This window comes from Osmerus eperlanus, chromosome 27 (assembly GCF_963692335.1).
Source record: "Osmerus eperlanus chromosome 27, fOsmEpe2.1, whole genome shotgun sequence".
In the NCBI taxonomy this organism is placed as follows: Eukaryota; Metazoa; Chordata; class Actinopteri; order Osmeriformes; family Osmeridae; genus Osmerus; species Osmerus eperlanus.
In genome coordinates this window covers 2886662-2909907 of record NC_085044.1, presented here as the reverse complement: position 1 = coordinate 2909907, position 23246 = coordinate 2886662, and the positions used below count along the sequence as shown (strand labels likewise).

The 23246-nt window shown below is 48.2% G+C and overlaps 4 protein-coding genes across 4 annotated transcripts in view; 1 reads left to right on the top strand and 3 right to left on the bottom strand.

Moving 5' to 3' along the window:
• tcf7 (transcription factor 7) overlaps positions 1-2603 on the top strand; it is a 31309-nt gene extending 28706 nt beyond the window's left edge. The window contains 1 exon segment of the mRNA XM_062453692.1: positions 1014-2603. Coding sequence (XP_062309676.1) covers positions 1014-1353 — 340 coding nt within the window. The 3' untranslated portion in view covers positions 1354-2603.
• A 124-nt stretch (positions 2604-2727) lies between these two features.
• skp1 (S-phase kinase-associated protein 1) lies at positions 2728-6785 on the bottom strand. The gene is made up of 6 exons (XM_062453108.1): positions 6686-6785; positions 6150-6246; positions 5880-5953; positions 4224-4367; positions 3671-3811; positions 2728-3430 (listed from the first exon to the last, which is right to left on the bottom strand). The coding sequence occupies exons 2-6, from the start codon at positions 6244-6246 to the stop codon at positions 3395-3397; spliced, it is 492 nt and encodes a 163-aa protein (XP_062309092.1). The 5' UTR covers positions 6686-6785; the 3' UTR covers positions 2728-3394.
• Positions 6786-7580: 795 nt separating this feature from the next.
• On the bottom strand, positions 7581-15015 carry LOC134013588 (serine/threonine-protein phosphatase 2A catalytic subunit alpha isoform-like). Its single transcript, XM_062453107.1, has 7 exons — positions 14664-15015; positions 10621-10830; positions 10063-10236; positions 9518-9607; positions 9222-9383; positions 8766-8884; positions 7581-8398 (listed from the first exon to the last, which is right to left on the bottom strand). The coding sequence occupies exons 1-7, from the start codon at positions 14763-14765 to the stop codon at positions 8326-8328; spliced, it is 930 nt and encodes a 309-aa protein (XP_062309091.1). The 5' UTR covers positions 14766-15015; the 3' UTR covers positions 7581-8325.
• Positions 15016-15341: 326 nt separating this feature from the next.
• Positions 15342-22869, bottom strand: LOC134013799 (cyclin-dependent kinase-like 3). Its single transcript, XM_062453520.1, has 12 exons — positions 22677-22869; positions 22228-22422; positions 21502-21680; positions 21230-21342; positions 19344-19483; positions 18963-19051; positions 18189-18318; positions 17740-17963; positions 17491-17617; positions 16824-16932; positions 15693-15790; positions 15342-15531 (listed from the first exon to the last, which is right to left on the bottom strand). The coding sequence occupies exons 1-11, from the start codon at positions 22842-22844 to the stop codon at positions 15693-15695; spliced, it is 1572 nt and encodes a 523-aa protein (XP_062309504.1). The 5' UTR covers positions 22845-22869; the 3' UTR covers positions 15342-15531.
• Positions 22870-23246: the final 377 nt, after the last annotated feature.

Genomic DNA, 23246 nt, shown 5'->3' with positions numbered 1-23246 from the left:
CTGATCTGTGGGTCGCACCGCCCCCTACAGGTGGATCACAGCAGCGCACCTGGGGGCAAGCTGGGAGAATCATGCCTTGATATCTACACGCCTGTGTGTGTGTGTGTGTGTGTGTGTGTGTGTGTGTGTGTGTGTGTGTGTGTGTGTGTGTGTGTGTGTGTGTGTGTGTGTGTGTGTGAGAGAGAGTAGGTGTGTGTGAGAGAGAGTAGGTGTGTGTGAGACCGAGAGTGTGTGTCTACATTAGGGTGGGATTGTTTATGTCGCCTCTGCCATCTCAGTGTGTATGAACTCCATCCTCCTACAGTGTGTTCCCCCACAATGACGTCATGGAAATCTGTGTGTGTGTGTGTGTGTGTGTGTGTTCCTCTCCAAGAGAACAAAAGGGGTTGAATGTGGTTTTGAGCGAATCCACATCACCACAGCTGAACCGGCGCACACACACACACACACACACTTTCTTACACACACACTCTCTTGTGCATCTACCACTGCCTGCACTTTGATGATGCTCTTAGTGCTCATCTGGAACTTTCTCCAGTCATGCGGTCAGACCTGTTGCTTTTGATGTTGAACTTTGACATTTACAAGCAGTGTCTCTCTCTCTCTTCCACCCCTCTACATCTGAATGTGTCCTCGCTTTGCGGCGGGGTGACTCACGCCCATGTTGATTATGGGATGGTTTGCGCTCCTGCGACTGCATATTTAGATAAGGAGATGAGTTGCGAGGCAGACCTGGTTTGATATCTTCATATAGTCAGAGTTCTGCACCTGACAGCCGACACCACCCGCACACCGAGGACAACCAAGTGTGTGTGTGTGTATGTGTGTGGTGGTGGAGGGGTAGCTTGAGGGGGGGGTATGAGGGGGTGGGAAGGGACTCTGTCAGAGGAAACCTCACTTTTGGTGTTTCTTTTCTCCCCTGAAGCGTCTTGAAGCTGCTGTCGCCGAGGTTACAAAGTGACTCTCTTTACCTCCGCACTCTATTCACAGATAACTCTCTTGACTGTTCCTAGGAGGAAGAAGAAGTGTGTTCGCTACCTACATGGAGGAGGGTGCTTCAGCCCCTCATCTTCAGACGGAAGTGCTATAGACTCTCCCCCCTCCACCCCCCCCCGCGCCCCGCACCTCCTCCCCCGCTCGCCCCTCTCCTCCCCCCCCGCCTCGCCCCCCCCCGCGCGCGCGCCCCCCCCGCCCGGCGCCAGGCGCTCGCACGCCCTCCCGGGCCACGGCCTCTCGGGCCACGCCCACCCGGGCCACGCCCCCTCAGCGCTGTCGGCCGCCAGGGCCGCGGGACTGTCTCTCAGAGCTCTGTCCGAGTCGCGGCAAACGCACGACAATCACCGACTCAACTGACCCCTCCTCCACATCATCCCACACCCAGGACCCTCCCTTCTTCCCCGGTACAGAAGACAGGAATCCCTCCACATCCTCCTGCCCTGCCTCCCTCCAGCCAGCCAGCCAGCCCTCCCAGGGGGCTGCGTTCTCAATAGAAGTTGTCCTGCTTCTGCAGTCCTCTGCTCTGGGCGGAGGACTTTAAACCCCCTCAACTCATCCCGGGCTCCTCTTCTCTCCTGCCCCCTCGACGTCCGTTCCTTACATTTCCAAAGATTTTATTTCCGTTTGTCGTCGTCGTCGTCGTTTTCCAGTCCTTCTCCGTGGTCGTATTTATATTGATTTTGTGATTGTTGGGAATGTCGTCTCCGCATTCAGGGATCGCCGACTGTGTGGACGTTCTCCCCGAAACGAAACACATCCTCCATCTTGTTCGGCCGATGTTTCGTTCAATTCTTTTTTTTGTTGTTGGCACTTCCGAGTTGTTTTGTTCAACCTCTTGATTGATTTACGAGTACGTTTCTGACGGAGGTCTCTCTGCAAGAGTCCTCATGATGTCCTTGGTGTTAGTTCTTATGGACCGTGGTGTTTTATGGGAACTGGAGTTTACTTGTCGACCCTTGTTGGAGTAAATTCAGTAGATAAACTGCCGATGTGTGACTGAAAGTTGTGCTGTCCAAGACCAAATGGGTACTATATTTCATTGTGTTGTAAAGTTTATAAATGTGGAATTCCCTATATATAATTAAACCTTTATATGTTATGTACAAGAAAATGAATAGAAAAGGGTTACAAAAAATGTTTCTGTAGACTATTAAATTGCCACCGTTTCTTAAAAAAGCAATACAAATTTTATGTTTCTGTCCTTGAAGAGAAAAAATTGTTTTGTGCAGAAGTTTGCGTTTTCTGCCTAAGTTTACACCGTTCAGCAATGTATATTCATGTTTTGTAGCTTGTGCATGTTTTAACTAAGTGTACCAAAAACACGTGCCAAACTATGACTTAATTTTACAGCTTTGCTTTCTGCATCAATCCCAGTTTACGCACTGCATACATTTCCTGTGTGCAGCGACAGGGCTGTGTTGTCCATTCTACTTTGGTCCACTAGGGTGCGCCGTAGTCCCGGGAATTATGGCACCCTCACGTGACATTTGTCACGGTGATTTTTCATATTCGACTTTCCAGTCTGTCTTTTTTACACATTGAATGACTTTTGTCTTTAATGTAATACTTATTTTTGTTTCGATGTATTAAAGTATTTTCAAAATCGGTGTAATTGTTCCTTTTTATTTCGGACAAATGTTTTTGAATGAGAATTATGACTGCCAGTTGTTTAAGTGTGTGATCGCGTAGATCAGTACAAACTCTACAAATAATGAAACGAGACAAATCTTTTTTTTTTTTTTGTATTTATTTCATTTACTTCTGGAACTTATAATGGTTGATATTCCTAAATGTCACCTTCAGAGCAGAACTCAGAAAAAAAAAAAAAGGTTTTCCGAGGAGAACACCTCGCCTGCGACAGACACAGCTATTTCCAGTCCACAGGACATGTTTACACACATTTCACCCCGTACACAATACCCTAGAGCCGATCATCCCCTTCATGTGACGGAGAGGACACCACAAAGAGCCTGCTTTTACAAAACAATTAGCACTGGGCTCATTTGTCAACTGTCAACAAAAAAAAACGATTTTCTCAGTTGACTCCCAACAACAAAAACAATGACATGTCCAGTATAAAAGACAATCAGAGCAATTCAAAACTGGGCAGAATGCATCTAATCTTGAAATCAGAGGGGGGGGGGTTGGGAGAGAGAGAGGGGGGAGAAAATGGACCAGACTAAACTTATATTCAAGGTGAAGTGAAGCACGTGAAGTAAAACAGGAACAAGCCTTTATTTAAATTATTCTGCACCACAGAAGCGATGGAAACAGCCATGCTATGGAGTACAGGTGTGTGGGGGGGTGTCTGCCTCTAGCTCTACAGAGTGTAAATATTAACAGTATGAACAGTGCCTGTGTGTGTGTGGGGGGGGACCCTCTCAGCTGGTAGTGTACTCTACTTCTCTTCACACCACTGGTTCTCCTTACGTACCTGCAGAGGAGACACAGGTTAGAGGGGAGGGAGGGACGAAGGGCGAGAGAGGGAGGGAGGGGCCGAGGGATGGAGAGATGGGAGCGTGGGAGGGAGGGATGGATGAAGGGGGAGAGAGGTAGGGACAGAGCGAGGGAGGAACGAAGAGAGAGATGGGAGCGTGGATGAAGAGAGAGATGGATGGATGGAGGGAGGGATGAACAGATGGAAGAGGAAAGCCAGGTGTGCTGAGAGGCTTACCTGGGCCTCCTCCTCCTCCGTGAAGTCGTTCTTGATGTTGAAGGTCTTCCGGATCTCCTCCGGGGTCTTGCCCTTGATCATGTTGGCCACAGTCTTACACGTCACGTCCAGGAGCCCCTTGATGTCCAGGTAGTTGGCAGCCTGAGGGGCACAGAGAGAGGGGGCGGGGTCACCGTGAGTAGGGGGGAAACACAGAGTTAGGAGGAGGAAGAGAGGGAGATGCCCCGAGTTAGGAGGAGGAGAAAGAGAGGTGGAGCGACTGTGTCTGACAAAGTCAAGGCTCTAGCCCTGAGTGGTGGTCTGGTAAACAGGCTTGTGTTCTCCAACGTCACGGCAGGCTAGAGTTACAGGGCCAGACGCCTCGCACTGCCCCCCCCCCCCCCCCCCCCCCCAGCCCTGAGACTGTTGCTCAACCCAGAACCCCTTCTACAACCATGGCCTGCTCCAGGTTCACCAGCCCCAGCAGAGACGGCCGGTGAATAGGATCGCCATACATGCAGGCACAGTTATGTACCTTATGCTGTGTGTGTGTGTGTGTGTGTGAGAGACCCACCAGGATGAGCTCAAAGAGGGTCCCCTGGTCCACCTTGAGGAACTCCTGGTCCCAGACGGGGATGTCGTCCGTCCTCTTCTCCTTGTTCTCATCGTCCTCTGGAGGAGGGGGGTCGTCTTTGTGGTGGGTACACCACTGGATCACCTGGACACACACAGGAGTGAGTGAGTGAGGCACAAGCAGTCTTATCTAAGGCATGCTGGGACTGTTGTTGTGACAGGGCGTCTCAAAGTGAATTAACGCTCAAATAATGACGCGTTGTTACGCCGAGAGTTACAACGGAATAATCTGCATAGTTTTGCCCTACGGCCTGAGAAATGGTCCCTGTGGACCGATAACCGCCTGTCTCACACCTCTCAACACACACACACGATGTGAGGAAACAAGCTCAAAAAGGTGACAGCTTGTCTCTCAGTAGGAGGTCTACCCTGCCACAACACAACACAGACCGCAGTCTGGGGCTAAGTTCTGAATTTCTAGAATGTTCTGGAAGGTTCACTCCCTATAACCAGGATGATACATTTGCATTTATTCATTTAGCAGACACTTTTATCCAAAGCGACTTCCAAGAAAGAGCTTTACAAAAGTGCATAGGTCACTGATCATAACAACGAGATAGCCCCAAAAACATTGCGGGTAGCCAAAACATGAAGCACACATTGTGAAAACCAAATAAATGCCAATGGGAAGAACCACAAGAGCACGCAGTTAAACAAATTACAATTAACAAACTGAGGTTAGGGGTAACATGGTTGTGTTCTGGCTGCTGTGCCGTTAGGCCCGTCCCCACTCATTACAGATCTGTGAGGGACATGTCACAAGGAACAGAGAAGGAAACTAGTTTCCAGAATGGAATGCAGCCACATATCTAGACTATTTCATCATCATTATTTGGAGTCATTTACATGCCCAAACATCCCCAAAAAGCTCATCTAAGGTCACACCAAAGGAATGTTGTCAGAAGGAAGTGCTATAGACTCAATTTCATCTGACCACTGTCTTGTGTTCCCTGGAGACAAGGTGGTGTGTTTACATGGTCGTTATCTGTTGCTATGGCCACCGTTTTTAACTTCAGCTCAAGCTGACCAGGCCAACATTGTTGGTCCCACCCAATAACACACCTCAATGGGTGCCTACATGACACTCACTGCAACGGCAGGTGAAACCGTGGGCCCCAGACACATGTGAAGCCTTGTCTGGAGTGAATTGTTAACTTCACACACAGTGTTAGTGGAGTCAGGTGGCTGAGCGGTTAGGGAATCGGGATAGTAATCTGAAGGTTGCCAGTTCGATTCCCGGCCGCGTCTAATGACGTGTCCTTGGGCAAGGCACTTCACCCTACTTGCCTCGGGGGGAATGTCCCTGTACTTACAGTAAGTCGCTCTGGATAAGAGCGTCTGCTAAATGACTAAATGTAATGTAGACAGCTGAATTGACAGCACTCCAGTGAAGAGATTGACCAACAACGGGTTAGCTAGAGTAAATGGACCCATCCATAGAGAATAAAGAAAATGCGCTATGTGTGCTTCTGCTAGCTAAATGATTCAAATGTAAATCTCCACACATCTCTACGGAGCCTTTGACGACATCTCCATCCTTATCGTGTCTACGGAGTTCAAATGTGTGACGTGTTTCAAGGTGAGGCAGCTGTCTTACCTTCTTGAGGATGGCTGCGTTCACGTTTGGGAGTGGGACGGGGTCATCATCGCCTTCGTCGTCCATACCCAGATCTGTCGGCCGGAAGGACACAGGTATTCACCGCGTGCAGTGATTTATATCACTTTAGCTAACTGAGTAAACCACCCTTCCAAGCATTCGATCTCAATACATAATGGGGGGTTCATGTCTGGATAAACTGTGTGGGAGGGGAAACAATTTAAAATATCCATCGTACTCTATGGATTTCTAGATTGGGTGATAACTTACCTTCCAACATTGTCTTGATCGTGACAGACTGCTTCGCTATCTCAACATCCACCTCAAATATCTCCCCGTCAGAGCTTTGCAGTTTAATGGTAGGCATCTGAGATGATAAATGACAAGGACAACTTAATTCGTATTCACTGTTGTGGCTGGCGTGCTATGTTGATTAGCTATCCTGCATGACAACAATTCACTCGCTACTCGTATCGCTCAATTTCTAGCTTGACACTTTCGCAAGCTAACTTCCATTACAGTTCGACTGATGATGAATAACAATACAACTAAAACTGGCAACTCCTGAGATAATGGAAATATGTCTTCCAACCCTAATATTTAATTGACTTAAACTGATGCTAGGCTATGTAAGTAGAGCTAACGACGTTGGCTAGCCACAGTAGCGTTGTCAGCAAGCAAGGCCTCTTAGCAACCGTATTTCTGATACTCATATTAACGTTATATATTTACCCACATTTAAACATCGTTCATAATATCCTTTAAAGGTGCGTTACTACGCCTTCCGAAACATGTTTAGTACTTACTATGAATGATTAACAGCAGATCCAGAGATAAATGTTAAACGTCAACAGGGCCCGACCGAAGCAGGCAACCACTGGAACTCTCTGGCCAGCAACGCTTTGTCAAAGGAGAGAACGAATGGGGGTGGTTAGGATATTGCCTGTATCGAGCTTTACTTAGTGAGACAACAAATGGTCTCAATTAATTTATAAATGTTTCGTATTGATGTAATTGTTATATACCCAATATGTGTATTTATATTAAATAGTTATTTGTTAGAATAAGGTAACCATTTATTTGAAGATTAAATATGTAGATGATCTAGCATTAGCATCGTAAACTAACTATAACCTTAGCCAAACACACTCCACATTACAGCTCCAGGTGTTCAGTATAGTAGGAGATGGCGATGGGCCCTGACCTCCCTGACTTCTCCTGAACATGGAGGCCGTGTGGTGAGGAGGAAGGGGTAGGGGCTTGGAATAACCAGGACTGGGTGAGAGGTAGGGGTCCTTGGCTGGGCCTGGAGGTTCATATTGGAGAGATGGCCTTTAAGGACCTCTCTTTTCTCTCTCTCTACCTTTGCTTCTTCACGTCACTTGTTGACAGTCACTTACTCTCCACTGTCCATCGCTGCCTCTGCCACCTAGGGGACTTATGGCTCTCTCTGGTGGCTTGAGGAGGAAGTGCAGCTGAAGGAGGGAGAGGGAGGACGCAACCTTTTGTTTTTGTTTGTTCCTCCTCTCCTCACCTCTCTTTTGGAGTTTCTAAGAAATCGGCAAGTTTGGAGCTACTTTTGGTGAATACATTTAGTTTTGTGAATACGGCCCCAGATCGTTAATTGTACAATGCGATAGGGATGTTTGTTTGTATGCATAGCAAGTGAAGTCATAGAAACAGGTGGAGGAACACAGTACACTTGGTAAAGGAGCATTTATTTTTATTTTGGATCCGTCAATACAGACATCGTCATCTAAGATGAGGAAGTGAGTGTGATTTCAACCATGGAATATATATTTGCTGTCCGGTATATATCAGAAGATAGTGTATGTGTAGTGCATTTGACAAGACCCTGAATAAAAATAGTTTGAGTCACTCAAAATAAAAGACAACAAAGAAAACCTTTTGGTATGAAAGTCTCCAGCTTCTTCTGACTTATATTACAATGCTTCCGCTTAAAAAATAAAACTCATCTCTCAGATTTAGAGAATCTGAAAATGAAGGGATTTAAAAGCAATGGTACATTGGATAGAAACAGTTGGATAGCTTCAATTGTGCTTTCTCATCTTGGGATGGACCAAGAAGACCAGCACAGGAAGCTGTGAAATAATTGTTTACATCTCCACCGTGGTGTTCTTCACCAGGAGTCTTCACCATCTCAACAGTCAATATGGCACACACCCTTTGGTCCATGTGCACAGGGGCTTTCATTCGGCTTCTAAACAGCCTCTTGGTGTGAATCGTAGATTTTGTACGTTGTCACGGTTACGGTGTCGCCCAGGCTGGACGTCCTGGGTGTCAGGATGCTGAAGGTACTGGAGGACATTGTGGAGATAGGGGACTATACAAACCAGGGGAGTGTTTACAGGGAGTAGTGTGGGCATACAGGAAGTAGTCCGGGTTTTACAGGAAGTAGTATGGGCACACAGGAAGTAGTATGAGTTTACAGGAAGTAGTCCGGGGTTCGTCGGGTGACGTGGGGTTCTCCTCTACGAGGAGCAGGGTCGAACTGCAGGCTGTGGGGGAGACAGGGAGAGGAGAGGGAGTCGAGGCGGAGAGAGGGAGAGGAGGGGGAGACAGGGAGAAGAGGGGGAGAGAGGGAGAGAGGGAGAGGAGGAGGGAGAGGGTGGTTGGAGGGGGTGGGAGGAAAGAACACAGTATATCAGTAATTTCCCTGAGAAGTCTATGGTGCATCTTCACACTCCAAATCATTTTTCATGAGTCATCATTTTAAAATTATCATCACTTATTTTGTTTATCCTCTTCATCCTCCTCCTCTGAGCCCATGTGATTTAAGTACACACATTCAGCACAGTGCTGGCAGCGTAACGTGTCATCAAGTAGCAGCTTCAGGGATGGACATCAGCCCTCTAGAACACTTACAAAGAGTATTTGAGGGTGTCATCCAGTTCCATAATAGCAGCCTGGTTACCGCAGCGATAACAGTAGTTGGGGGCGCTGAAAATCGTGACCACGTTCCTCTCGTGACACCAGTTGTAACCCTGGTGACAGACAAGACAGAAAGGAGTTGGCAGAAAATCGGAAACCACTGAGTCATGTGATATCTCCAGTATAGAGGAGAGAACACCAGGTCAACCCAGTTAAACCCAACTTACTAACTACTAACACAAACATCTGTTTGCTGGCCAACAGAGCAGCTGATATCTATATCGATTCATATAATCCCCATAGAGGCCCCCCATTAAATGGGCTCCATAGGAGGTATAGAGGCCCCATAGAGACCTCCAGGAGGGAGAAAGAGACCCCGTAGAGGGATAGAGAGCCCAATATAAGGCCTCATGAAGGCCCATCAGGCGTGGCGCGGGCCCCAGACCTCACCTCCATGACCAGCTGGTGGGCGCGGGACACTAGGGTGAGCCGGTTGGCGTGGTTGAAGGTCTCGGAGATGTCCTGGCCGAAGGTGTAGCCTGCCCCCCGGGGAGAGATGCCCCAGCCGCCCCGGTCATCTGGGTCAGACCACAGCAGGTCACACATGGGGCCCTGGAGGACGGGAGGGAAGAGAGGTAAGGGAGATGAGGTGAAGGAGAGTCAGATGTGCGTCTTCTTAACTTCCAGTCTAGCATGTCGATGTGATTGGCAGAGCCGGTGTTGCCGGGAGGAAATGAGTCGTATACCTCGTGCGGGACTTCCTGGAGGCGGTCCAGGGCTCGGATGTGATCCAGCGTGTCTATGGACGGGGACAGACCTCCATGGAGACAGAAGATCTGAGGAGAACAGAGGTCAGAGGTCACTACTAAATTCAAACAGGAAATTTGGATGAACAGGACGTTTTCACATGAATCAATCTTAAAACCTATTAATAATATATTTTTCCCCCAAAATATTTTCCCGCCTAAATCCTAATTTCCTCACAATCTCTTTTTAACCCTCGTGCTGCCTTCGGGTCACATGACCCAAAGGTTCATAACGAACCATCGTTGTGTTTACCCAATTTTACCCAATACAAAAACAAATTAAAATAATTTTCTTTTAACCTTTGCAATGTGGGGGGTCTGAGACAGCCTAGCTGTTAAAAGAAAATGCTTCACTTTGTCTTTGTATGCGGTAAATTTGTCGCAATACGACGGTGGGTCACAATGACTGATGGGTCAGAATGACCCGAAGATAACACAAGGGTTAATGTGCTCGTAGTCTGGAACAGAGACAGCGTGTATACTACCTGCGTGTCTACGAGGGCGGTGAGGGGCAGGTAGTCAAACAGGTCGGTGAAGTACTTCCACACGCTGGCGTTGCCGTACTTCCTCAGGCACTCGTCGTAGAAGCCGTACACCTGCGTGATCTGACGCGACTCGTGGTTCCCCCGCAGGATCGTGATGCGCTCCCTGTACCTCACCTGGGATAAAGGCAAAACCCAGTACACAGGTCTAAAAATACCCTCCCCTCAGTATATGAGAGGAGCTACTCTGGTCTGAACACGCATTAATCCGTGGTATTGAAGCCTCTTCACGTGTCAGTTACATAGCGAAGGCTAAACAAATAACGGATATAGAACATACACCAGTAGATCAAGGATATTTTGGTGGTCACAGTCAAGGGTCTGTATTTACCAGGCTCAGTGACCTTATCTCAGCTCCCAGGCACGGTGCAACAGCAATAACATCTCAACTACCGTATAACATCGTCCAGTGCAACGATAACTCCTGTATCACATCGTCACATGCGACAATAACCGTGTAACGCCGTCCCCTAGGGTCCCAGCAATTGGCCGTCCACTCACCTTGAGAGCCACCAGGAGTGTGACCGTCTCCACAGAGTAGTACCCCCGGTCCACGTAGTCCCCCATGAAGAGGTAATTGGTGTCAGGGGATTTCCCCCCGATCCGGAACAGCTCCATCAGGTCATGGAACTGGCCGTGGACGTCCCCGCACACCGTGACCGGACATCGGACCTCCTGCACGTTGCACTCCTTGGTCAGGATCTCCTTAGCCTGGGGGGGAGCAGGGAGAGATGATATCATCCGAATAATTTACATTTAGTCATTTAGCAGACGCTCTTATCCAGAGTGACTTACAGTAAGTTCAGGGACATTCCCCCCAAAGCGAGTAGGGTGAAGAGCCTCGCCCAAGGACACAACGTCATTTTGCTCGGCCGGGAATCGAACCGACAACCTTCTGATTAATAGCCCGACTTCCTAACCGCTCAGCCATCTGACTCCCTGATGATCGTAATACTGTGTGTTCATTTGGCCAGAAGCTTTTATGCAACGCGGCGAACCAGGGGGCGATTTGAACTTTGAACCTCCTTGATAGCGAAGCGCCACTGAGCTAAGAAAGGCCAGTGCATCTCCTCGTCCTCTCCTTCTGCTTGGTGTCCAGCCTGCAGGGTGTGTGTACCAGGAGTCTGTGTTTCAACGGTCAAAGGTCAGGAATGTTCCCCCCCCCCCCCGGTTCGAATGAGAGATTGTAAATGCATAAGAGTTGGGGGGTAGAGATCCCTGGTGAGCTGGTGGGGTCACAGGATGCAGGGCTCCCTGGGGTAGGACTGTCCCTCTGGTGTGTTGGTGGAGAGTTTGTTGATTTTTCTCAGAAAGACTCTTGAGTCGCTAAGAACAGGGAGTGTCGTCGTTGGTGAACACACGCGTGAATGAACTGGACGATCGTGTTTGTTGCCAATACATCTCTCCCTCTCCCTCCCTCTCTCTCTCCCTCTCTCTCTCTCCCTCTCTCTCTCCCTCTCTCTCTCCCTCTCTCTCTCCCTCTCCCTCTCTCTCTCCCTCTCCCTCTCTCTCTCCCTCTCTCTCTCCCTCTCTCTCTCCCTCTCTCTCTCCCTCTCTCTCCCTCTCTCTCCCTCTCTCTCTCCCTCTCTCTCTCCCTCTCTCTCTCTCCGTCTGTCTCTCTCACACTAAGGCCTGAGCCTTAAACAAATGTTTACCTGGTGGCTCTCATTTTAAGGGGCATGAGTTGGCCAGGCTGTCTGTCTGTGGGTGTGGATATGGATCAGAGGTGGAAGGAGTCAGGGGAGCTTTGAAGAGCACTGATCCACTGTAACACAGCAGGAGAGGAATGAGGAGAGGAGATGAATGAGGAGAGGAATGAGGAGAGGAGATGACTGAGGAGAGGAATGAGAAGATGAATGAGGAGAGAGCTCGGTTTAGTTTGCGAGTTAGACCCAGGTTGCCCTCTGACTAGGGCAGGATGAGGAAAGGAGGGGTGGAGGTGTGGGGTGAGACAAAGCGCACGAGGAATCGATAGACAGATGTAGAGCAAAAGAAGAGAGAGAGACAGGGGCACAGAGGATGTGTGTGTGAGCACGCCCCAGAGCCAGATGGGCGACTCAGCGCTCCTGACCAGGCCAGGCCAGCGATGACCTACATACGCTTCCAAACAATCCCCTCTCTCCACGCCATGACACATGACGCATGGCAGGCCTTTCAAAGCACCCCTGTCCCTGTCCCTACCCGTCCCAACCAACCAAGCACTCTGAAAGTCTCATACACAGGTTGGAAATAGAAAAAGGAAAAAAAAAGAAAGTGACAAAGTCCTCGTTCTAGGAATTGCCCACTTGTCTTGGGGGTGTTATATATCAGTTCTCAAGTCACTTTAGACGCTGCTGACCTGAGCCATCTGCTATTTGCTGCAGTCTACATGGATACTACTCTGGTCAATGAATGACTTCACAAACCTTCCCCCTCTTGGAACCTTAAGCCTACTGTGACATCACAGGGTAAACAGAACACTTGCTGACTGTGTTAAGTCATCAATTGGCCCGTGGCAAATCATCCCCATGGTCACATGGTTCCACGGGGAGCGGCTGCTGTTAAACTAAAGAAATGGGGCTCACTTATCTAGGAAGGGTTCAATTATGACCTCATGATGACTGAACTAAACAACTCTCCTGTTCCCGGGCCGATGGCTGAATCATCAGATTTGTAGTTATGGCATGATCAGGTGACACACCACCACGAACAGCTGACCTGAGATCACAACAAGCCGCTGAAACTAGGCATCTATAAAACACCATGTCGTGTAAGAGATGTTTTAGCTTAGCTCACAAACAGAAATTGCATTTTTAGTCTCGCCCCCTAGCACTAGAAAGGATGTCAATTGAACACACTTCTCCCCAGAGTTAGAAACAAGCTCTCCAAGTCTCCAAGCTCTTTCAGAATGTAGATTTGTATTATTGTAATTGAAAGTTCACATTTACCTTCCTCAAACCGCTGGCTCCAGAACAGAAAGCCTGTCTGAACGCCACTGTTCACTTAGTCACGTCGCCTAGCAACAATGTGATGATGCAAGACAGAATCAATCCCATCCGGGGCTATTTATACCATGGCAACGCATTCTGCTGAATAAATCAGTCCGACACAGGGGGGATGGGACCTCTTCACCCTTCTGCGTTGGAACACATCCCTAACAACCATTCTGGAACACATCCCTAACAACCATTCTGGAACACATCACTAACAACCATTCTGGAACACATCACTAACAACCATTCTGGAACACATCACTAACAACCATTCTGGAACACATTATAACTACTATTCTGGAACACATCATACCTACCATTCTGGAATGCATCATAACAAGCCTTCTGGAAAACCCTCACATCTGATCCCATTAGGGAGAGTCACCCAACGTATAACAGCAACCGGTGTCATTTTCTTAGGTTACCTGTATGTTTTCAGGGCAATGGTGCGGTCATAGTTTACATTAACATGATGATGCTGTTGTTGTCAAGAGCTCTGATGTATCTGGTGCTCTGCTTGGACCCTGGATGGAGTGGCCTACTGTAAGCAACAACCCGCTGAGGATGGATTTACAGTAAACAAATCGAGGTTACGTGCAGACAACTCTTAAGCCTGGGAACTTAGTGCCACAGTGCACCGTCTGTGTAGTAAAAAAGGCTGTCAGGAGAGATTGGGGTCAAATCCCAGCTCAGACCCACACAGACTGAAGTCCCACAAGCAGCAGTGCTGGGCAGTGGCCTTGTCTGGGCCTCTGACATACATACCACCAGCTCTGTCCAGATTGGATAATGAGGAGAAGTTCAGTTTGACCTAGTTGTGGCCCTCTCCTGTTTACAGTGAGAGCCTGTCATGCTGTGACACTGCTTTGCACCACTATGTCGCTAAGATTGACAGTTATTTTACTTTAGTGCTCATGTCTCCTGCTTCAGTCCAAAGCAACTTTGAGGTTTCATGTTCTTCATTAAGTCCATACTATCTGTGGGCATTTCCATATCAACAGAGAAAGTCTACATTTGCTGTTATTAAATTGTAAATTGTGTAGTATCCGGATGTGAGCATATTTCTTCCTAGAGGCACTCCCAGTGAAGTTTAATTAGTTGGTAGTAAACTTGGTATGTGGTTTGCATTCTCCCTAGTTGCCTGTCACGAAGTTGCTGTTGTACCAATACACTCCAAAGCTAACCCAACTACCCAATAAGTTACTATTCATTTCTAAATGAAATGCCCTCCAAGATGTGTAACCCAAAAAGGCAGTATTAAGGAACATTTAAATCTCACATCTTTCAAAAAGTGTTCAGTGAAATGTCACACCACACAGACGCCATTTTAAGAATGTCTGGTTATAGAAGGTCTGGAAAAGCTACACTGTGATACTACGAATATCATTCCCGAAAACAGAATGACTTATAGTTTTTAACAGTTACCGAAGTATATGGAATGATCCGAATCGCTTGTTTACCTATGGAAAAGTTTGTAACTTTGACCTAACTGACTGCCAGGTGATGACAACTAGGCTATATTCTCTGAATTTATGATTGTCTACTTTAGAGTTTCAAACTCATAACTCTTACCTTCTCACAAAGTGTTTTGACTTGGTTCTCTGACAACTGTTTGCATTCGTTGAGTTGTTCAATCCACAAATCAATTTCCTTCGTAAACACCTTTTCGTCCATTTCTGACACTAGATAGAGCGGTAATGTACAGTGATTCGATCGAGAGAAAAACAACTTCTCTAAATTCTTCCGAATACGCCGAACCCGGTCTTAACTGGCAACTGTTAAGAGATGCATAAATCAACCGGCAGCATCCAGATACTTTTGTCTAAGAAGACTGAAAGGGGAAAATTGACTGAAATATGCGGATACTGAAGACGTCAGCTGTCTGTGCATCCCACCCTCTGCCGCTCCTCTAGAAATAGAGTGACAAGACCGACAAATGCTGCCGTGTGATTGGTCGGCCCAAAGAAATCTCTGCCTTTTTATTGGTCTCCTTTGAAAAGCCACGCAGTGGCGGAGATGAGTATAGCTGTACAGTAGATATGGACACATTCCTGGATAAAAGTTTTTAACTCCACTTGTTGGTTGGCTGTAGTCTACATATCACCTCTGATCACAAAGACCAAAATAAATACGTATTAATGCGTAAATGTCGCTTTGTTTAATATTGATAAAAATAAATAATTTCCCAATGACAAAACTGATTATTTACAAAGTATTTAGAAATATTTAGACATTTCAAAGGTGGGAGATTTCTTTATTCATAATAATAAATAAAAAAATGTTGGTTGCAGCTACGTAAGAAAGCACTGCATCAAACTGGAAACGTATCCAGAACATTTATTGTCAGCAGCGATTTTCTATATATGTTCAGTGTTTGATCACTGAGTTTATTGTCAGATTAACAGGACGGCGCAGCTCATCCGAGTTGCTTTTTCAGAACCTGAAAAAACAAAACATGGCAACAATATTGACTTCAAACTTTGTTCTAGAACGTTTCCATGGGGTTTTACCGTTATAGAATGGCAGTTTGCTTTACTTTTGAGAGAGCAGGTAATGGGATCATTCTAACAGCACCAGCCTGTCTCCTTGTCAGATACGTACCTACTTACTGCCTTGGTCTGGGAAATCGAAAGACAATAATGAAGGTATTCTGGAATCTTCTTTGCTCTGCTCTTTCCTCGAATGCTTGGCAGGCTTGACTGTAACCAAAATACCAGACGAGAATGTCACTATGTGTGTGTGTGCGCGTTTGTGTGTAATCATGTGTGTGTTTGTGTGTCTATGCTTATGTGTGCATGTGTGTGTTTGTGTATGTTTATGCATGTATGTCTGTGTGTGCTAGAATATGTACATGTGTGCTAGATTATGTACGTGTTTGTGTGTGGGTGCATGCAGACATGGGGTGTGTTTGCGTGTGTGTGTGAGGCTGTGGCTGACACAACCTTGCCTGTTTTGACAAAAAACACAAAACAAAAGCCTAACACGCTTAGACACAGCCCCCAGCTCCACAATGTCACCCACACATTTCCATAACTCAACACACTGTCCCCCAGCGGACAGACAGACCATCAAAGACCAGGAAAGAGGCACACACATAAATTGCATTTTCATCTTTGTTAATTAATTAGTCAGTCAGAAATTGGTCACAGGGTCGCCCGTCTGGATGAAAGCGGAGGGATGAAGGGATGAGTGGATGAATGGATGAGGATGTAGAGGAAGTAAATTAATTTTTCTCTATATATTTTTTGTCTTTTCATTTGACTATCAGACACAAACAATGCCCAGTTTCGGTCTTTACACTTCTCAGTCAAGCCGGCAACCAACAATCCGTACTTCCATTCTATTCCCTTCCAGATAACCACATCATATAACCTCCCAAACCACAAACAAACAAACAGATGATGAATCCAACCTCCTGGATCGCAGGGCCTCTTTTGTCTCTGCACCTGGGCGTCGCCCCAACCTGGCAGGCTGCACCAGAGGTGACCCCCCCCCCCCTCGTGACTTGCTCATAGCAGCTCACCAGAGGCCCCACAGTTTATATTAGTCTCTGGGTGTGAGGTCTTTTTTCGGCCCCTGAAACCCTTTGGAGGAATCAAAATAGTTTGTTGTTGAGGGATCCCTAACTGCCCCTGCAGCTCTGCAGGCCCTACATGCATAAAAGCACAATGGTGGATGGATATTATTAGGACATCTGGCTGGAGGATGAGAAACCATAGCAACTGCGTTTACCATCTGAGAGCTTGAGCTCCACCTGGTGGCGGTGGACAGGAAGTCCAGGGAATCGCAGGTCCCTGACAGACATTACTTTTTTCTTTGCCAGGCAGGTCAGCTCCACTTGCTGCAGGGTGTGGCAATCCATCGCGTCAATGAAACACAAATAAAAAAAGTATACTTGGTTACAGTATACTTAGTATAGTCCCATTTACTAATTACTCATTCACTGCTTTGAGGAGACTGACAATTGCAGTAAACAAACAGCATGTTTTTACACTAAGGTTCCAATGCACGTGGCTCTCTCCCAACTCCCTGTTCTGTTCCTGTTCTGTTCTCCTGAACGCTCCCAGTGAGATTCTCCCAAACCGCAACATATCTGAGAGCTAAGTCACTCAGGCCATAGTAGCCATGGAAACAACGCCAGAGGACTTGGCAGAGCCCCAGCCAGCCTTATAGAGGCCTCACCCTCCAACAACCACACAGACAACATCCAAGCTGGACTCTGAAGAGGATCTCTGTCTTGCCAGGGGTGGGGGGGGGTTAACTGCATGAAATCTGGTTTGCGGGTGACTGACTGAAGGAGCGAACTGTGGAGACCCCCTTCCCCCCCCCCTACCAACACCACAAGACTAAACCTCCCTGGTCTTTTGCAGGCAGAGCAGGGGTCAGAGGTCAGTTGCACCTGAGAGGAGTTGTCTTCAGGCTCCAGGCTGGTTCCCCCGGCCGGGTCAGCTGGGCTGGGGAGCCGCTTGGCCTTCCTGCACGCACAGCGGCACGCGCAGCGGCACCGGGGCGTCACGCTGCCCCTGCTGGACGGAGGACGAACAACGCGTCAGCAGCGTAGGAACAGATAGCTAGCCAGCATGTTATGACGCCAGCTGGGTTTATGTCACCCAAGCCAGCTGTGGTCGTCCAAGCCTGGGTGACAGACCTGGCCTTGATGAGATCCTGGCAGGAGTGTCCTGTGGTGTACCGGTAGTTGGAGGTGTTGATGGGGGGCATGGTGATGGTGGCTGGGGTGGAGGCCTTGTCCAAGGGGGGCTCTGGGGTGGAGGCCCTGGTCTGGATCATGGGGCTGTCGGCCACCTTCCTCTCTGGCCTCCTGGCCGCCCGGAACGGCTTCTCCTTCTTCCCACCCCTCTGCTTCTCTGGCTCCTTAAAGACGCCCGCACACATCAAGAAAAGTATCCTTATCATTTACATTTAGTCATTTAGTCATTTAGCAGACGCTCTTATCATATAATATCACATTATATATTACATGTATCTATCTTAGGGGTGTGTTTAAAGGTCACGCAGGTGCATACACACACACACCCACACACACAATTGGCAACAGACCATTTCTTCACCCGAGGGGCTTGTTTTGGTTCACAGTACCTTCCATTGTCTCCTGGAGTTGGGGGAGGTGTCTGTAGCGAGCTCTTTCTGCAGCAGGCTGGAGGGGCTCCGGGGCATGTTGTTTACCCTGGCGTCCTTCTCCAGAAGAGCCTGGATCTCAGGGATGAACCTGCCGTGAGAGAGCAACCAAAACAACAACGTCTTTCTGAAGTAGAAAACACACGGTCATGGTGAGGGGAACGCCCCCCCCCCCCTCTCTCTCTCTCTACGCCCGACATAAAGATCAAAAAACGCAGCAGGACAGAGGTGTGAGGTGCCAGGACACCCCCTGGGGGTGTCCGCCAGTCGAGTCCTGAATGATGAATCAGACACACCTGTGGACGTACAGGGTCAGGTATCATGGCTGTACGGAACACCATGTCCTCTGCATGTAATGATGGTTCATGAGTCCTGAGGCTGAAACTGCGCGTGACTCAAATGTCCTCTCTCTCTGTCTCCCCCCCCTCTCTCTCTCTTTCTCCCTCCCCCCCTCTCTCTCTTTCTCCCCCCCCCTCTCTCTCTCCCTCCCCCCTCTCTCTCTCTCCCTCGCTCTCCCCCCCTCTCTCCACCCCCTCCCCCCCCCCCCCCTCTCTCTCCCCCCGCCCCTCTCCCCCACTCTCTCTTCCCCCCCCCCCTCTCTCTCCTCTCCCCCCCTCTCTCTCTCCCCCCCAACCCTCTCCCCCACTCTCTCTTTCCCCCCCCCTCTCTCTTTCCCTCCCTCTCCCCCCCCGCTCTCTCTCTCCACCCCACCCATCGTGATGTGGAGATGCCCACCTCTCAGGGAATTGGTCCTTGGTGAAGTAGCGGTGTCCCAGTATCTGGCAGCAGGTCATCCTGTCTGACGGATCTATCTGGAGGCATGTCTGAAACAACAACAACAACAACAACAAAATCATCGGCTCATTGGATCAAACGTGTCGACACAGGAACAGCGCCGTGAGCAACACTTTAGATAGAGGTTACACTGACCACCATCGAGTTAATAATAACGTATTAGTTTAACAGAAGCTTTTATCCAGTGCAACAAATTAAACATGCAACCTCTCGAGAACGCTCAACCCCGCCCCGACCCCATCCCTTTCAAAAACCATGTGCCAAATGACTACATTACATCGTGATTATAAACAGTCCGCCAGCTTAATGAGCGGGACTCACATCCACTATCTCTGCCACCAGGGGGTGAAGCTTGTGGTACTTCCTGCGTGGGTCTCTGGAGGGCTCGGCCTCAGGCAGGGTTGCCATGGCGAAGCTGGGGTTCTGGAAGTACAGGTCCAGCTGGTGGCAGGTCAGAGGTCCTGCCCGGCAGGAAGCACGAGAGAACAGAAGATTGTTTTTAGTCTCCCTGCCCAGAGACAAGATGACTTAGATGAGCTGCTAGCTAACTCTGGTGGGTGCAATTTTATTTGTGCTCTGTTCCTGTTAAAATAAATAATACAATCAAACAGGCAAGATAGTGGTGTGAACATGGATGAACGTGGACAGCAAAGCTATAACGACATGAGCAGTTTCATATGTAACGTGTCATCAGTTATGTCCAGTACATCATGTATTCGTTTAGCAGACGCTTTTATCCTAAGAAACACACAGAGGGGGGGATTTGAGCCTGTCATCTTCAGGCAGACGTTCTAACCACTGAGCTGAACCCATCCCCTGCAGCTGTTCGAGGGTTAGCATGGATGAGCAACACAGCTAGTGGAAGTGTTCCTGCTGTGCCAGTCTGCTGGCTGCCTCCACAGTGCTGAGTCATGGCTGGGAGGATATTAAGGGCGACACAGCGATTGTTTTTCGGAGGCCTCTCGGATCACCGAGAGGGGCAGATGGACTGTTACTGAAGGACAGAGAGATGTGGTGGAGAGAGAGAGGTGCAGGGAGAGAGAGAGAGATGTGGTGGAGAGAGAGAGAGGTGCAGGGAGAGAGAGAGAGATGTGGTGGAGAGAGAGAGAGGTGCAGGGAGAGAGAGAGAGATGTGGTGGAGAGAGAGAGAGGTGCAGGGAGAGAGAGAGAGATGTGGTGGAGAGAGAGAGAGGTGCAGGGAGAGAGAGAGAGGTGCAGGGAGAGAGAGAGAGATGTGGTGGAGAGAGAGAGAGGTGCAGGGAGAAGAGAGAGAGAGTGAGAGAAAGAGAAAGGGGAAGAGAGAGGGGGTGGAGGGGGAGGATAGAGATGAATGGGAGAAACAGGAAGGGCGTTATGGAAAAAATAGATGGTTTTGGCACAGATATGGAGCGTGTGTGTGCTTTTATGTGTGAGAGAAAGAGCAACAGACAGAGATTGAAAAGAGGAAGGGAAAGAGAGGTAGAGAGAGAGAGAGAGAGAGAGAGAGAGAGAGAGAGAGAGAGAGAGAGAGAGGCGAATGGATGGATGGAGAGAGAGAGGGACAGACAGGGAGATGGAGAGAGTTTGCTTTCTCTCTGGAGGTAATGGTAGTGTCAGGGGAGATGGATATCCATTAGTCATCATTAGCTATTAGCCTCAGCTAGAACCTGATGAAGACACCAAGAGACAGACACTCTGGTTCCTTTCCTCCTCTCGTCTCATCTCCTCCCCTCTCTTTTTCCAGACCCTTATTTGTCTAGAGGGGGTGGCATTGTGTACAATCGAGATGCCAAAGGGGTTTAATGAAGATTATTTACAGGACCCAATTCCCCGGTCAGCTTTTGCAGAGCCGCCCCACCACGCATAGGATGCAAATCCAGCCTTCCGTCATGAAAGGATGAAAAGATTCATTTTCATCTCCAGAGGGAGTGAGAGAAGGATCCAGCCGACCCTTTTGTCTTTCAGTGACCTACTTTTCCCACAATGGTGAAATCCTAGCAGGGCCAGTGGCCGTCTTTATGAAACAGCCAGTCTTATCTGGGTGCCCCTCCGGACAACGGACAGGACTTTTGATAAAGTCTGTCCAAACAGACCACTGTTTTAATTACAGCGACCACTTTAGAGGTCGTCACAGAGGTCGTGAAGTTCATCCAATGATGCTGCCTACCAAGCCTACACGCCACACCGGTAAGTGCTAATCTCCCTGCCCTCCATGCCAGCTGACTCACCCACTTTGCTGACGATCTTGTGGAGCTGGTCGAGGTCCGAGGTGCCTGTCAGGAAGGCCATGCTGGTGGACATCTCAATGATCAGACAGCCCACAGCCCAGACATCCACAGGCCTGACACAGGGAAACAGAGACTTGCTCCTGAACTGAAGTAGCTAAGACAGACTGAGTGAGAGAGTGAGAGAGTGAGAGAGAGAGAGAGAGAGACAAAGAGAGAAACCCAAGACATTGAGACAGACCAGCACCTGAACTGACCCTAGCTGCCATCCTTACTTGCTGTAAGTCTTGTCTCCCACCAGCAGCTCTGGTGCTCGGTACCACCTCGTGGCTACGTAGTCCGTGAAGGGTTCCCCGGTCGGCGCCAGCGTCCTCGCAAACCCAAAGTCGCAGAGCTTCACCACCCCAGAGTTGGACACCAGCACGTTCTCTGGTTTGATGTCTCTGTGAATGATCTGTTTGGGGGAAACACGACTCTGCGTTTATTGGTCCCGTTTGCAAAGTCAATTTGACGTTTTTACAGTCAGGAGCACTCAACGTGTCAAACGGGAGGCACCTTTGTTTGTCACGCTCAGTGATTTTGACGGAATGGTTGTAAACGCTGTGTGCTGAAGTGTCGTCCCTCAGGCTGTCTTAACTGCCTGACTCGTTTATAGATGTGCATATTTGCGATGTATCTGTAGTGCAACTGCGAAGCCCTTCAGACATTAGTCGTAAAAAAATAAATAGAAATGTCTATAGTAAAACTTGCAGATATCACAATCTGTCAACAGGCTCTAAGCCATGACATTCCTTTTAAATTTAATTTATTTACCTACTTTGGAAGCTTTAAATGACCTAAAAACATACATTTTAAACAATGTACATTCCTTATTAATTAGATTTATTATGTGATATATGTTCTCTTAATTTTCTCATCTTTATTTGTGCCTGTTTCTCTGTTGCTGTAACACCCTCATTTCCCCACCTGGGGATCAACAGTTATCTTATGACAATACTTGCACTGTTGCCGTGGAGGTATTCGACCGCTCGGAGGATCTGGAAGATGTGTTTGCGGAGCCTATGGTGGTCCAGTCCCCAGGGGTTGCTCTCCAGCTCCTCCAGAACCGTGCGGTCCATGTACTCAAACACCAAGTACAGACGCTTCCGGAAGCGGAACACCTCCAGCATATTCACCAGGTTCTCGTGGTGGAATTGCTGCGTTAGAACACACACACACACACACACACACTGGTGTTCATGAACCATCAAGGTGGGGGTGGAGTAGTAATGATGTACACACACATGTATACACACAGATGTACACACACATATTCCTTCTGTGCCTTTGAAATGGCCTGTGTCAGAGCATGGATGATAGCTGAGTAGTGGAGTTTCACTCCATCAAACTGAGGGACAGAAAATGCAACATTCTTTAGCCTAGTTTCTCTCGCCTGCGCCTCTCTCCTCACCCTCAGCAGTTTGACCTCCCTCGTGACGATCTTCTTAATATTTTTGTCGTCCTCTTTGTCTATGAACTTCTTTATAGCCACGATGTGGCCGTTCTCCTTGTGTCTGCATTTCATCACAGTGCCATAGCTTCCCTCCCCAACCACGCCGAGATTATCGTAGAGATCCATGCTTCTTTATAGACTGCATGCAATGAAATAAGCACATGCTGAGGTAATGACTATTACAAAGCACTTCTAATTGCCAACTATGAGATGACATGTTTTAGAAATGTATTGAATCCACTTAACCTAGCTGTTGTGTTATTGTTGATCTAGCCTAAGTACTCGTGCGTCGTACTTAAGTGTAGGCCAAGGCTACGGTAGAATCTCTCAAAATACTTACCGCAGAGTAAATTGAAGACTACGTTTAACTTTTCTTAATCTCTTGTCAAAGCACCAAATGTAATTCATTCTCTCATTCTCTCACTGTGATAAAGGATGTCAGAAATTGACAGGTACAAAGTATTATTTCATGATTGCAAGTTGCAAGTAGGCCTACTGATAAAAACAAGAGGTGTGATTAGAATGCAG

Coding starts and splice junctions, on each gene's coding strand:
- LOC134013588 (XM_062453107.1), bottom strand. CDS start 14,765: ATGGACGAAAAGGTGTTTACGAAGGAAATTGATTTGTGGATTGAACAA. Junction 10,237..10,620: donor CACTCCTGGTGGCTCTCAAG/GTGAGTGGACGG, acceptor CCTTTATCCCAG/GTGAGGTACAGGGAGCGCAT. Junction 9,608..10,062: donor CCGCCCTCGTAGACACGCAG/GTAGTATACACG, acceptor TGTTCTCCTCAG/ATCTTCTGTCTCCATGGAGG.
- skp1 (XM_062453108.1), bottom strand. CDS start 6,246: ATGCCTACCATTAAACTGCAAAGCTCTGACGGGGAGATATTTGAGGTG. Junction 4,368..5,879: donor ACGCAGCCATCCTCAAGAAG/GTAAGACAGCTG, acceptor GTGTGTGTCCAG/GTGATCCAGTGGTGTACCCA. Junction 3,812..4,223: donor CCCTCTTTGAGCTCATCCTG/GTGGGTCTCTCA, acceptor TGTGCCCCTCAG/GCTGCCAACTACCTGGACAT.
- LOC134013799 (XM_062453520.1), bottom strand. CDS start 22,844: ATGGATCTCTACGATAATCTCGGCGTGGTTGGGGAGGGAAGCTATGGC. Junction 21,681..22,227: donor AATACCTCCACGGCAACAGT/GCAAGTATTGTC, acceptor TCCCCCAAACAG/ATCATTCACAGAGACATCAA. Junction 19,484..21,229: donor CAAGATCGTCAGCAAAGTGG/GTGAGTCAGCTG, acceptor CCTGCCGGGCAG/GACCTCTGACCTGCCACCAG.